The 16207-nt window shown below is 33.0% G+C and overlaps 1 protein-coding gene across 1 annotated transcript in view; it reads right to left on the bottom strand.

Moving 5' to 3' along the window:
* Positions 1-16207, bottom strand: part of LOC111061927 (oxysterol-binding protein-related protein 9) — a 101574-nt gene that overhangs the window by 48078 nt on the left and 37289 nt on the right. Inside the window, exons 6-10 of the mRNA XM_039420151.1 lie at positions 15945-15995; positions 15096-15168; positions 13292-13378; positions 12170-12313; positions 11083-11224 (exon numbers count right to left, since the gene is read on the bottom strand). Of these exons, the coding sequence (XP_039276085.1) occupies positions 11083-11224; positions 12170-12313; positions 13292-13378; positions 15096-15168; positions 15945-15995 (497 nt within the window). The remainder of the gene's footprint in view (positions 1-11082; positions 11225-12169; positions 12314-13291; positions 13379-15095; positions 15169-15944; positions 15996-16207) is intronic.

The following is a 16207-nucleotide window of genomic DNA, read 5'->3' on the forward strand; positions in this document are numbered from 1 at the left end:
ACTGCACAGTAGCCTATTCAATATTTCAAAAACCTACAGCTATGAGAAACAAAGAAGTGAATGCTCCGCCCCCTTAAGGTGTGTCATGTCTCGGCCAATGTCAGACTCTAACCTTGATGGGCGGTAAATCAACTGCCAATCAGGTGGATCCATTTACTATATAAATTGTGCTACTCGATGCTCAAGATTTAGTTTTTTAGAGATTGATGATAATGATGACCAATGTACCAATGTTTTGGTAAAAATAAATGATTGTGACTATTTATCTATATTGCTTTCCAAGTATATCAATTTTCTGTTTTTTCATATTTATAAAACAACTTTAAATTGCCACATGCGCCAATTTATTACAACATTTTTATTAAACAAATTTCAGCTGCTACACAATAGTACATCCCCAGTAGACTGAAATATAGTAGATATAATTCGTAGTTGACGGGACCAAGCGTTTACAACGAATTATGGAGTACAAATTATCGAGACTATGGTTGAGAAGGAAGAGAAGGAGGAGGAGAATAAGAACGAGGCAATCTATGGATGGAGATGAAGAAACATTCAAATTATAGAATAATAGATATTCAATGAACAATCATAGATATTAATGGATAAAATGATAGATAATATAAAATTAGTTATATTATAAGCCTTAAATTTATAATTTTCAAATAGTATTTACAAATTTTTTAAACTTTTGTTGTGAAATGTTCAGAATTATAGACTGCTTTTAAAATATCCATTTAACTCGATTTTTCGCAACTCAAATTGTTGATCCCATGGGATTCATTTCTGGTAGACTAGCACACAACACAACTCATAACTCAATTCACAAACTGATTAACGAATTCTTCAAGCTGTCATCCAATACTGTGCTGAACCATAGATAAAGGATAAGCATAAGCTATATTTCTTGTCTCTGGCTGAACTTTGCCAATAGACAATAATATTATACCGTCTGGAAATCTATGTAATTTTCGCTTGATTCCCTCATGTCTAGAGAATAAGTTAGAGGTAGCATTTTACACTTTAAATATCTTTCCCTTCCATGATGTATGTGAAAAAACCAGAAAATACGAATTATACAGTGTGTTTTTCTCTAATGGTTTTCTTATCTAAATAATGGTTAAACATACGAAATTAAAACTTTGCAAGATCATTTATAACAACTCGACAAAGGTACAAAATAAATTATGCTAATTTTTCATAAAACAAATTTTCGTTAATTTTTTTCAATTTCGTATGTTTGACCATTATTTAGAGAAAAAAATGAGTGAAAAAAGCAAAATGGCCGCTGTGTGAGTAACTGAAGACTTCCGGACAATTTAAATATGATATTTAGATATTATGTTTGTTACCCAGGGAAAATGCCCTGGAGTAGAGTATTGGTAGGGAGTTGGTAAACACCCTGTACAGCTCTAGCAGCCAAAACTACGAATAATAGAGGTCAAAGATTAGCTAGAGCTCAAATGTACTACGAATTATCGAAGGGACCTTCTTAAGGGAAAATAATGAAGGGAAATACATTGCTTAACTACGAATTATACAGGTCCGAACTATCGAAATTCTACTTTATTGAAATTTGAGCAGAAAAACATTTTCAGCAGAATGAATTACAATTCCTAGTCGTTACATTTATTACATTTCAACTTTTTCAGATCATCAGACTCCTTGCCACTTGAAATGGTACGCAGATTTGCACAATTTAGGTAACGTGGGCTTCAACTCACACTGCCAGCATTATCCTTATGAATATCATCAATGCTCCCATTCAACAGATGCTGACACTTCAAAATGAATCAGCCTACAGAAATGAACTGGATACAACCATAGAGAAACAATAGCCTAAGTAGATATCCCATGGTATAGGGCGTTTATGTCGCAACTTTTACTGTTATCTCAAGCTGATTACTGTCGATTGTTTTGACCGGGTAAGAGTGTATAAAAGGCACAATATGAGAGACTACCAGCGTGATAAAGCTTCACGGGAAAGAATTACGTGGACTATAGGCTTGAGATAACATTAGAAGTTGCGACATAAACGCCCTATACCATGGGATATCTACTTATGCTATTGTTTCTCTATGATACAACTTATTGATTCCGTCAGCTGCCGCTGTAGGTTTCCATAGGGATTAGCGACAATATTATGCTAATCTATTTCTTAGCAAAGTGACCCATTTCGCTCAGCTCACACTGTACCTGCCTCGTCATTACAGTGCAGCCATAAATAATTCAAACATGTGAGCGGGGCCTATAGCGAGACACACTCAATTGTCAGCATTCCCTATCAAATAACACTAATGCTTCCCATTTACCCAATGCTGACAGTACAGAGTGAAAAGCGGAGCCTAGTTCAGTTGGTTATTGGCAGTGCATTCGGCTGCTCTCACCCTGATGTGAATGCTTCCATACATTTGCATGCATCTGTAATCGACATCGACACACACCTAGCTGAACTGTGCTGCACGGAAATTGTCATTATATTGTTGTTGATGGAATGCATAGGAGAGATGGGTGAGTGAGATAGCTGATGCTCAGAGTAAGGTTATAAAGAGACAGAGAGATAATTGAATTGAATAATAAGAGAGTAGAAAGAGAGAGAGAGCGAGAAAGAAAAGATCGGGGTAAGAGTGAGAATGAGAGAGGTGCACATGGGACAGAGAGATGTCAGTAAGTGTGAGAATGAGAGATAAAGGATAAATAGGGTTGGAGAAAATATAAAGTGAAAACGAGATTACAGAGTGTGGAGAGAGGGAGAGAGATATTTAGAAAAATAGAATGAAAGAGAAAGTGGGCGAAGAAGATGTGATGCTGGAGAGTGGAAAGAAGGAATAGGGTTGAAGAAAAAGGGAAAGATGTAAGAGAAATAAAGCTGCAGAATAAGGACGAAGGCCGGAAAGCGAAAGATAGAAAAGGGAAGATATAAAAAAGACAAAGTGATCGAAAGAGAGAGTGACAGAGATAAGTGAGGAAGGAAACCCCGGATTGGAAATGTGAATGGCGGACAAAGAGTGAGAGACAGGAGTAAGCTTAGTGAGGGAGGATAAACGTAGAAAACGAAAATAATGAAATATGATGAAGGAGAGACGAGAAGATTCAATTTGAGGAGATTTGAGGGTGACAAAACAGGATAAAAAGAACAGTGAAGGATAGTGGAAGTCAGAAAGGTTGCTATGAAAAACAAAATAAATGTACAAAAGAGAATAGCATTCTAAATAAATGAATAACTGTGGAAAGACAGATAGATATAGACTGAATTTAATTTAACCTGGAGGGCGAAGTTAGGGCGCAGCCAGCCCTCTCTCTCACTTAACTCTCTAAGAGATATTTCTCGACCCTAAAATAAAGAGACATGAAGAGGTTCGATCAAGGAGAAAGTGAGAGAGATATCAGTTAAAAATTGGTAAAAAAGAAAATTAATTGGAAAATATATAGAGACAGAAAAAACAAATGGTACGGAGAGATACTAGTCAGAAGAGAATAAAGGCGATGATAAAGAACGGGAGAAAAAGAGCAGACGAGTGATTAAACATGGTAGAAGATAAAAGCCGACTAAAGAGGAGTAATGAGACAGGAACTGTGGTAAAGAGCGAGAGAGAGTATGAAGGGGGAATTCGAGTAAAAATGGTAAGAAAGAGAAAGACGAGAGGGCAAAAATCGAGTGAAATAGCAAACGAACAAGGTGGCATACATCAGGCGAAATGGCCAGGGTGTTTTTCAGCCATGAGATCGCGTGCGAAATGTGAATATTTGGTAGTGCCATTAATGCAAACCAGGCTGGGGCATTGGAAAAAAGGGAGGGGGGAAGAGATAAACGACATTACTCGGATCAATGCTCCACAATCCAATTATAGACTGCTACTACTAACTACTGTAGCCGAATGTGACGGATATTGCATTCACTACGTTTAGTGTTACAGTCCATTTTCATTAGTTTTTAGTCTAATTAATTTGCAAAGTCTGACAACTGGATAGTAATTGATGAAAAATATGTTATTTATAACTTTGGGATTCTAGGAGAGATATCATTTATACTGGACACTGTTGAAGAGGATTGACATAACTCGGAAGGGCATACAGTTATATTGAGAAAATGAATTACAGACGAATTTATTAAGTTTATTGTAATAAATTTGATTAATTTGCCAAAGTGTGGCAGTTAGATCAAATTCAATGAGAGATGCGCTATTTATTGAGTCGAAATTAGAAGACCGCTGAGTAAACTTCCCATACCTAAGTGGAAGAGCATTGACAGAACTAATAAAGATTAGGATGTTATAAGTAGGTACTATATTTTACAATAATATTGCACGTCTATGGGCCGTTTGAAGCTCTAGCTTCACTCACTCATCTCTCATCACCATCATCCTTTCCATTTACCCACAAACAATCCTAGATTCAGAGTGGGCTCCACCCTTACACATACGAATGAATAGGACACTTGGGCTAATAACATCTGTCTGTTACTCGGACAGACAATAGGCTACATGAAAAATAGAAATTTGTCAACGGTATTGAGAAAAAATACAAAAAATACCAACAATATAAACTATTGTTGTTGAGCAACGAAATAGAATTCATCAACAACTGATAAAAAATTTGATATTGAGAATATTATAAAATTGCGTTTGATATGATATGAACCAGCCTCACAGCAAGCAGACAGTCCCAGTTGGAGGGACATGAGACGAAAATAGTATGGACGTGACGCAATAGGACTGAGAAGGAAAAAATTGTGGGATAAAGACAGCGATAAAATAAGGAAGAAGAAAAAGTGAGATGATAATATTTGGCACAAACTCAAACATACACACACACGACAACAGCAGATACTGCACTCGGTCCATGGTTTGTTTTTGTTAGGGCACTTGACCAATCAAGTTTATTTTTCTTAGAAGAGACGGCTGGTGTACTTCGACATCAAAAGCAACTAAACGTTCAACAATCAACTAATAGAAAGATCAGCAGAAACTCTTACATGGCAGATACTTACAGCCAGTGAAATTCAATTCTGTACTTGAAGGCATTATGATTCGTAAATCAATGAGTCTGTAACCTATGTAAGAGGGATTACATACGATAATGTATTTGAGTCTTATACTACAAGTGAGGAAGTATAATAATTCATTATTCATGTTTCGAGTCGAATTTCATAAACGTGAATTTCAAAAATGTTGTTGGAAAGTAAATGATATAATGTAAAAAAGTATTATCTCGCCTTTATATCAAAGGCTGCCAATGTTTTGAAAACCTTCAAATAGGCGCATCGTAAGTAACATGCTGAAATCTGATATTTCACTTCAAAAAAAGATCCAAACCTTGACGAAGAAACCGGTAAGACAAGATAGCAACGAATCATCATTGCAACATATAGGTCTCGAATCTCAAATGAATACAACGTTGAATAATATATGTATGTCCTACAAATGCACACACTTCGATCAACATTCTCACCGATTCTACTTGAGATAATTAACTTTCACAGATTTTGTATGGTTTATTGTTTTGTATCTTGGAATACCATAAATATGATACATTTGCGTTTCATTATTATTTTATCATAGAATCAACCATAACTATCTATATTTATTATCCATGATCATAAGAATGATTCATTATCTACCTTCAATCAAACAAAAACCAAATTCGGGAATTAAGTAGATGAGGCCCCGCAAAAAATTAATCAGAGATAATCTCTTATATAAAATTGAGTATACCATTGGTTCTTATGAGAGTGTCAACACATTGACTGCAAATGGGTGAATATTTCCATGAGAAGCAATGTTATTTTCTTTCTGCACAGCAGATATTCATTAGAAAGAATATCTTAAACGCCCAAGCTGTACCTCGTATTATATGTATTATAAGAGCATCAAGTACGCAAGGATGTAGTGTACAGTGTACTTACTCATAGCATACAATTATGAATAATGAATAAAATATGTGGCAATTAGTATTTGTCTCCAAGAAACTTTAGAGTTAGAAAACGCAGTGAAGACTTTCAAACAAGTTTATAGTTTTACATCGGTTAATAGAAACGGACACAACAAGGCCAGACCCCAGACGCGGCCGTCAGATAAGCCAACAAATTAGGTCGTCGTCAATTATTGTGGATTTTATTGTTTTAGACTTTGGCCACAAGTAAATACTATACAGCTCTACATAAACTCAATTACAAATGCCCATTTGACAAATATAATACCGAGTTATTTTTTTCCTAAATAAGAATATTCAACTTAGGTATAAATTAAAAGAGAGACAGTTCAGGGCATAATCGGTCTATTATTTTTTCAGATGGACTAAATATTAATCTTGACAGAATAATTCGAGAAACAATGGTTAGACGGAAGTTACTATTATCTTAGATATCTTATCTTGAATATCTATAAGAATATTAATTTTACTTTCTATTTAATCATTCACACTTAAATGCAAGAAAAATCAATACTGTTCTAAAAAAATTATACCGTGATTAAAAATTAGAATAGAATTGATAAAAAAATATTACATAAATAAATGTATTAAGTAGTCTATACATACTACTTTCTAGGTTAATATAAGGTTTAAAAATAAATGTAGGCCTACTATGCATATTTTTTAGAATAATAAATAGTAAGTAAGCGAATGTAGTAAGGTAAAAGGATGTGGTTTAAAGTACATTATATTACCAATGGTAGACAATCTCAAATAGGGAACTGTATTGCAAAATCAATATTTCTTACATTGATATGTTAAATAAATTTAAATATTTTCAGTACAAGGGTACAAATATTCTCAACAACAACTCTACTTGAAACAAATTTTACAATTTGGTTTATACTTCAGCTCCCTCAAGACCTCAAGGTTATCCAGATTTTTTAGGTTATCTCCCAGTAAAGAATTATGCAAAACAACCAAACAATGCAGTAACCTATAAAACAAAAATTACTCCAAAATAAGCAAACTAAAAAAATAAACAAATCCTAACTCACGTACGTGTTATTGGAGAACCACTTCATAATAATTTTTCCCTACTAAAGACAACCACAAGCGTGGCTGTTACTACTAAAGAAGCTGCTCTCTTAGTTGTTGTACCTTGAATATTTCTTATCAAAACAAAGACACAAAATTGAATCAATAAGTATTTGATTTAGCAAGAGGTGAACCTTGAGCTACGTATCCATGACAACCGATAAACAATATTTGATGAGACGCTTTAAACACAGCAAAAAAATATGTAGAAATTTATTCACATATAAAGCTTCACACGCTTTAAATAAACAGCACACTTTACACGGAGCGACAGAGAAAACCGTACGCTAGCGCGAGCGATGCAAGACTGACGCAGATTTTCTCAAGCAGTTCCGATGCGATGCTTTCCCCCCTTACCACCACAAAACAAAACCCTCACACATGCGCACAACCAGCAATCGCTACCGCCGTCACAGTGATGACGTCACAGCCTGAAGTGTGTGACGTTGCAATTTGCGGTTCAATTAAATTAGGGACTCCCTTGTTGGTAGATGGTAGATGAAGGGACAGTAGACCAGTGTCAAACTGAGGTTTATAATGTAAATCATGCAAACAGATGTGACCCTTCACGCACACTTGGAAGCCGTGTGCCAAACTTGAACTTCTCTGTGCTGAAGTGAATAATGCACATGCAAACAGATGTCACCTTTCAAATCGTGCAAGTAGTTTGCACACAGTGCAAGGTAGATCCACAAACAGTCTGTATATGAACTTTCATTTAAATCTTGTACAGTTCATCTAAAGCCCATACTGCTCAATAAACGCCTGAATATTTAAGAAAAGAGATTTTGGGGCCTTTTAAATTTAAATCTAATAATAGGCTACAGGTTAGAGAATCTCACTTTAATTTAGATAATTTAGGTGAGTATCTCTTTTTAATTTAAATTTTAATAATATAGGTAGTAAAGGGTTTCACAAACTAGGGGTTAACTAGGGATTATCTTATACTGTATTCAAACATACAATCAACGACATCAACGTCTAGTTAAGGGCGCCTATTCCTGCATCAAGATCCAGGAGCTTCTTATTTTCCATTAATCAGATTTCTGATGTTCTATATTCAATTTCATAGATCTATTCCAAGTTGATTGCTTCATCATAAAGGAGCAACATAAACATTTAGTTTGGGTCACAGAAACCAGTAAATATATATAAATTTTATAACAAATAATCACAATTTCAAAGTTGAGGAGAATGTTGAGTTTCTGCATGTTAATAACAAAGGCAGATCTTTGAATATTCTAGAGGCTTTAGAAATAACAAGAGTAATTAAGGAAAATTCCCAGTATAGTTTAAATGACCAGATTCATTTCAACCAATACAACACCCCAATCTAGTTTTATCATAACTTTGTTAGCATACATTAATCAATAGTTTTTGTAATTACATATTTGTTTTATTTTGTACAGTAAATAAATTTGGTTATCATGGCGGGTCTGCTGCTTTAACCGTCATTTTGTGACGTTTCTATTCTATGCACTGTCAAGTGGGAGAAGAGAGTCTAGGCCAATGGCAGAACAACCGGAACAGGTTTTTCTACTTTTAATAAAATCTTTGGTTTTGACAATTTCTTAGTCTTTTTATTTAAATATTTATTTTAATGTTTTTCAATAATTTTGCTTTTGCGTGATTATTATAACATTAAAAATAGAGAGATCTAGAATGATATCATTTTTTAAAAACTGGAACTTCTCAATCCTTTGACAAAAAATGTGATATACGAATTTTGCTGCAAGAATGTTTCAACATCATTTCGAAGCCAATGAACGCAATAATGTTTAGAAAATAAAGGAATTATAAAAAATGTAATTTTTAATAAGCTTATGAGAACATCGTACTGTATTTATGAAAACAATTAATATGAATATTTTATTGCTAAGAATGAGTCAGGTTGAATTTTGATGAGTAATAATAATTAAGGATCAGGAGATATTATAAGAATTATGCATTTCGAAGTTAAATCCAAAGAAGCCTTCGAATCCCAATCCTATGTCAATTCCTCTAGCACACATTAACGATTATAAGTATCTCTTCTGTTTATGGAGAGTGGAAGTTCCAAACGTTCCAAGTGCCAAAAATTAATTTCTTAGGAGACACAAATAAGCTCTTTATACTTACTCATTCTTAACAATAATTTTATTTATTTTTTTTTGTATGCTTCTTTGCTTCTTCTATGCCCATGTAATGAAGAGGTGGTTTTATCCAAGCTCTGTTCCTACCTGTACTATTTTAAAATAATAATCAAATGAGAACGTTCCAAGTCCAAGGATCAGTCTGACTAGATTGTTTTCAGTGCAACAACGTGAATTACTCTATTAGTAGCATTCTATATTCAATGAAATGATGTTTCAAGTGAAAAAAATAAGACCAATAATGAGAAAATGAGGATACAATTTATTAAATAAGAATAGCATGTTTACTAAATCTGTTACTCATTAATCAAGTACAAATAAAAGTCCTTTGCTTCTTTTGGAAGGTAAGATAACATATAGCCTTTGAGTCTTTTCTTTTGTCGTTGCTCAGTTTTGGTTCATTTTTCACAGAGAGTAGAACTTTACGAAGATGGTTTGACCCTCAATAAGAGAATCTTCTATTTCTCAACCTATCAAATTCTTTGGAATATGCAATTTTTAAAACTCACATTTCTAAGACACAATAGACTAGACAAAAGCTGTTTCCAATTCCACATTTATACAACATTTCAAATGCGTGAGTCACATTTCTAGATTGAACGATTCTCTTTACAAAACAAATTTCAACTTAAAAATAGTTTCAACGACTAATATGATCAAAATCTGCCATTTAAAACATCCAAACCTTTTCCAAATTGGCACACAATTTATTCTTCGACATCTGGTGTATCTTTGGTGATTTGGTATATCAAAGTTTTAACTCTGCTTGTTCTAGTCTTCATAAATATTATCCTATTATATTAACCGAGCAATTTCTGTATATATTTTTATATTGGTTATTTATATTTATTTATATCTGGTTATTTGTGTCCATCGGATCTCGAAAACGGCTCTAACGATTTTCACGACATTTGGAACATAGTAGGTTTATGATATAAAAATTCGATTTCACTAGGTCTCATCCCTGGGGAAACTCGCTGAAGGACATGAAAAGGATAACAATTATTAATCCTTAGATAAACAGATGATAATTTCGTCGTCTGTTGAAACAGATGCGTGTGTGGGAGAGAAACAGAATTATTTCCAGCTGTGTAATCAATCAGCGAGAAATATTATGTAGAAATGTTAATCGACTTGATCAAAATAATCTGATTTGTTGACATGACATGATAATCATTCTAAACTAGAGTATATCATAATTTTCAAAGTTAATCATTATTATTTGACGATTTCAAGTGATTAATAAGTGTTATTTTGTTATTTAATTTGGTTTGTGAACAATCTAGGGAACTTTTTTGTTTTTAAATGTTTGGACTGAAAATTGAACCTGAATTCAAGTGTATGGAACATAACCTTCTTTCTGGACTATTAGTGTATAAATCAAAATTCGAGGAAGAAACAGTTTTGGGCTGTGCCTGTTAGTCCTTCCCAAATCATTTTAAAGAATTGTGTTCTGTTTATCAATAGTTTATAAATAAATAACGAGCGAAGCTCGGTGCCCCGACATGATCACATGATAGTATTGCAACGTAGTGGCACACATGGAAACATGGAATCTATCTGGTATAATGGGTCTCTTGTGGCGAAAAATGGAATTATTCTAAAATATTATGCAATTGGTATTTGTCTGGTATAATATTATGAACGTTTCTTGTTGCAAAACATGGAAATATTGTACTACATAATTTATCTGGTACTTTATACAATTTTCTTGTGGCAAAACAAGGTAGGTAATATGAAAGATAATTAAAAGTTGAGAGTTCGACGGAATTCTTCTCCCAATCTTTTGGGTCTTGGAGTTCAATTCCAATACACATACCATTAAATTAATAATAAATATACATACGAATCGGAATTGGTTTCTTGTGAAGATACTGATAAGATCCAATATTGTTAAAGTTCATAGAAGGATGAATCAACAATAAGATTGTTAGTGACTCACCTACGCGGAGGCACAGTGTTGGTGGGTGTGTTGAGTTCACTGTTGTCGTTGCAGTCGTAGAAGTCTTCTTCTTCGGAACTCGAGTAGGACGTGTCTGGAACGGTCAGGTTGGGTAGGAGACCGCTGTGGTGGGGCTCCATTACTGCAAAAAAACATATTTGTCATTCATTTATTCCAATATTTAAGTTTTAGACATACTTCGGAAATGTCGGAGACATCAAAATTCGGAAATGTCGGAACAGTCTTGGTCTAGGCGTGTTAGTCCTTTTCTGATCATGTATTTGATTTGTGTATTATAAAATATGAATAAATAGTTATATATTTTTTAACTGAAAAAATTTTGAAAATTTAGAGTTACTACAGTTTTTTTAAATAATACTAAAGCAAAATTGTCTTTCCCGAACACAATAACTAATCTGACAACAGGAGTTTCAAGCAAACTGCAATTTCCTAACAATATGTCTTTATTAATTTTGAAAAAGTAACCCAATTTGTGTTATTTTTAAAACTTCAATAAATTTCCCTAGCATTATTATTGTGAAGAATCGAATATGTCATGATATTAACAATATTTAGAAGAATGCATCTTTTATCAATTCATTTGCTACCAATTCGGAAATGGATCTCTCCCTTTAGATATCAAATTTGATAGGCGCTCATAGCTCAAAATCAAAAATAATAAGAGAAAGTTTTTCCTCTGAAATTGTTCCATTTTCGTAGCTTGACAGTATACAAATCAAAATACTTTGGAAAATGAGATGAGTAAAAAGTTTCCAAAAGCGTGGTGCATTAGTTGTAGGCTACATCAAGTATTTATAGACAAAATAACTGCTTTAAGAAATGTGTACATTGCAGTCAGAAATAAACGAGTGAAGAAATGTTGTAAGAGCTTTTGGTAAAAATCGATATCGAGAGAAAAGATTGAAAATAACATAAATGCCATTCAACATTTGATATCATACTTAATGTGGAATAAATATGATACGAAATGTGGAATAAAATAGGTCACCAGCTATTAATAGCAGTTACAGATAATATTGTTAAAGTTCATAGAAGGATGAATCAACAATAAGATTGTTAGTGACTCACCTACGCGGAGGCACAGTGTTGGTGGGTGTGTTGAGTTCACTGTTGTCGTTGCAGTCGTAGAAGTCTTCTTCTTCGGAACTCGAGTAGGACGTGTCTGGAACGGTCAGGTTGGGTAGGAGACCGCTGTGGTGGGGCTCCATTACTGCAAAAAAACATATTTGTCATTCATTTATTCCAATATTTAAGTTTAGACATACTTCGGAAATGTCGGAGACATCAAAATTCGGAAATGTCGGAACAGTCTTGGTCTAGGCGTGTTAGTCCTTTTCTGATCATGTATTTGATTTGTGTATTATAAAATATGAATAAATAGTTATATATTTTTTAACTGAAAAAATTTTGAAAATTTAGAGTTACTACAGTTTTTTTAAATAATACTAAAGCAAAATTGTCTTTCCCGAACACAATAACTAATCTGACAACAGGAGTTTCAAGCAAACTGCAATTTCCTAACAATATGTCTTTATTAATTTTGAAAAAGTAACCCAATTTGTGTTATTTTTAAAACTTCAATAAATTTCCCTAGCATTATTATTGTGAAGAATCGAATATGTCATGATATTAACAATATTTAGAAGAATGCATCTTTTATCAATTCATTTGCTACCAATTCGGAAATGGATCTCTCCCTTTAGATATCAAATTTGATAGGCGCTCATAGCTCAAAATCAAAAATAATAAGAGAAAGTTTTTCCTCTGAAATTGTTCCATTTTGGTAGCTTGACAGTATACAAATCAAAATACTTTGGAAAATGAGATGAGTAAAAAGTTTCCAAAAGCGTGGTGCATTAGTTGTAGGCTACATCAAGTATTTATAGACAAAATAACTGCTTTAAGAAATGTGTACATTGCAGTCAGAAATAAACGAGTGAAGAAATGTTGTAAGAGCTTTTGGTAAAAATCGATATCGAGAGAAAAGATTGAAAATAACATAAATGCCATTCAACATTTGATATCATACTTAATGTGGAATAAATATGATACGAAATGTGGAATAAAATAGGTCACCAGCTATTAATAGCAGTTACAGATAAAATTACTAAATTTCCTAACCAACCAATAAATAAAAATAATTGACTACAACTTCTACAACAAGTCTTTGAAAATATATATATCTCACCAGTATTGTAAACAGGCATTAGCTGTCGTATTCTAGCTTCTGAGCACTCTGCTGCTAATTCAATGCTAGGCTCGTCACCTGAGATACCTGTCACAAAAAAAACATGGAGTTAGGTAATTGAAAAATTTAGCATTTGATGAAAAAATGTATTTATAAGAATTTAGACAGGAGATCAACATGAAAACAGATCAAACATGAATATTTACAGTAAGTTAACTTCAGATAATCTGTATAGCTGGGAATGGGTTTCAATATTATTGAAAGTTATTCAATTTTTATTTTATAATTTATTAGAATCTGTAGATTTGTTTACAAGTGTATGGTAGGGAAAGGATCGTGGAAGGGTCACCAAAGGAAGGTTTCCGAATGCCTTGAGCTCAGTCTTATGAGAAGGAAAGTCATTTTTTCTCCACGGTGACTCACTAAGGTAAGGGAATGCAGACTCCATGAGTAAATAAACTGAAGCAATTATTTCTCTCTGAACACCAGTTTTACTTTTAGAGAATACAAGGCAGTTTAGTGGGTATGCTTCCAGTGTTGAGAGTGACTGTGCCTAGGAAGCACGGCAATGTCGAACGCCTCCTAATACATGGCTGGGCGCTCAATAGGGAATAGAGTCTCACACAAGGTGCGCTTAGCTTGCTAGGCTCATATCTGTGCGTAAATTCATTCTGCTGTCCTTATGGAAATAAAGGTAGCCTGCATAATTTTCCTCTACAGAAAATTATTTTCCGTAGAAAAACATAACTTTGCGCTTCATCGATTCGAGAATATGTCTATATAGTGAGGTCCACGTTATAATGGCAGTGAAGAAAGATAGGAGAAAAACGTTGCCAAGTTTCTCCATTTTGCCACTGAGTGTACACAGCTGTTACTCAATTCATCCCGTAAATTTAATCTAATAATAATTATCATTTCCTTGATAAAATAATCAATTTAATGTCAAATTAACCAAGAAAATATATTTTTCATAATTTGATTCAAAAATTTGCTTTCATAACTGAGATTAGATTTTTATTTTTATACAAACCTGAAATGGCGGCTAATTTAAAAAGATGTGATGCAACAATCTGAATTTCAAAACAACAGAAATTAAGTTATTTGGTAGGCATTTTATTCCAATTTATTTTTAGAAAAATAGAAATCCTATTTAAAATAAGTAAGTTCAATGGAAATAATTCTAAAATAACCTTTCAATATTATTTTATACCGGTACGAGTAGGTCTAATTGAAGCGTGGATGAAGTCTAGGATGATTAGTTATCAACTTTTAAAATGTCATTTCAGGTATTTTAATTTGTGTTTCTCATACGGTAATGTCTAAAAATTATTTCATAGTTTCAAAAATACATTTTAAATCAATTATACGACATGTGTACTCGACTATTTTGATAGAATGAAGAAAAAAATGGCGGCTGAGAATTGTTTGTTTACTTTTTGTACAGCCACTGTCAAAAGTAAAAATAAAATATTCTGGCAAACAGACATCATTGCAAAGCTAGAGAGAGATAGCGCTATCTGTTTTGTTGTATGATAGAAAAGGACAGCAAAAGTATTGTAAATCGTACACTGCCATAATACGTGGATCTCACTATAGTACTATTCACTTGGAAGCATTGGTTGAATAAGAATCATTGATATTATTTTTAAAGAATGCTGACAATGTGAAGTGAATCTTACTTTAGCACGATTTATCGGTATTCAACGAAGCTATATACGTTTAGTAAGATCATATTCTAAATAAATAGGATATAAGGAGTGAAATTTTGTTTCAAATAAGAATATATTTGGAATACAGTACTCACCAGTTGGAGAATCTTTTTCAGAATCAGCAACGGAAGAGGGATTGTAAGTACCATTGACTGGATATGCTGTATTCTGAAATTTAAAAACATTTTTTTTTAAACACAAACTTGCCCCATCTAATGGAAACTAAAATAAAGTAAGACACAGTTTCAGAGTAGTTGGAATTATTTGGATTGTCAAGTAAAATAGTTTGCTTTTTTAAGTTTGTTTTTCAAAGTGGTGAACTAGTTTTGAAGCATTGCATAGTAGCAAATTATATTTCAGTGAAATAAGTTTATAAAAATATTAAAAATCATGAAAAAAATTCAAGTTAAAATTATCTTATTTTTTAATCTTTTTTTGTAATGGAATTTAACTTTTTCTGAAATTATGATCAAACTGAATTGTGATTTGCGATACACACCACATACTTCCATGACGATTTATTTGAACGAGCGATTTCCTAACTTTAAAGTAGCCTGTTTTTGAGTTTGTTCAATTCGACGATAACTTTCGAATGCTTTCCATCAAATTCAAATTTTCAACACATATTATTTGAGCCATTATACAGATCGTTTTCTTTTATCAACGAAAATGGCTCAGTCCTCCGTCGTTTTTTTAGGATTTAACACAACATTGAAAGTCTGATATTTCAATAAATTATGAAAAACAACATCAAATTCAATAGAATTTTCAACCTCAAACAGGCACTTCGTCCAAATTACATGAAACTAGAAATTGATTTGTTTCAAACATCATTATCAATTTAGTTAAAATTAAATTTAATTGTAAGAATGTTTTGTACATCACTAAGAATAAAAATGAGTGAGAAATGAATTATCGAGTGATAACTGTAACTGTATACATACCTTGGCAATTTGAAGGAGTACAATGGTGTGTTTAACTTGTTCTAACATAATCTGAAAATGGGTCAAAGCATTAATAAATTAATCTGAACGCATGTGAAATTGTTATAATGAATGTAACTGGATCATAACATTTTTTATCACAAAATTTTGAACGTTAGTGATGTAAGTCATATTCATTAGCCAAATCTCCAACAAGTTATACACGAGATTGAGAATATTAAAAGATGTAGTTTAAAAGGAAACAACTTCAAATGAATATTCAT

This window comes from Nilaparvata lugens, chromosome 2 (genome assembly GCF_014356525.2).
Source record: "Nilaparvata lugens isolate BPH chromosome 2, ASM1435652v1, whole genome shotgun sequence".
In the NCBI taxonomy this organism is placed as follows: Eukaryota; Metazoa; Arthropoda; class Insecta; order Hemiptera; family Delphacidae; genus Nilaparvata; species Nilaparvata lugens.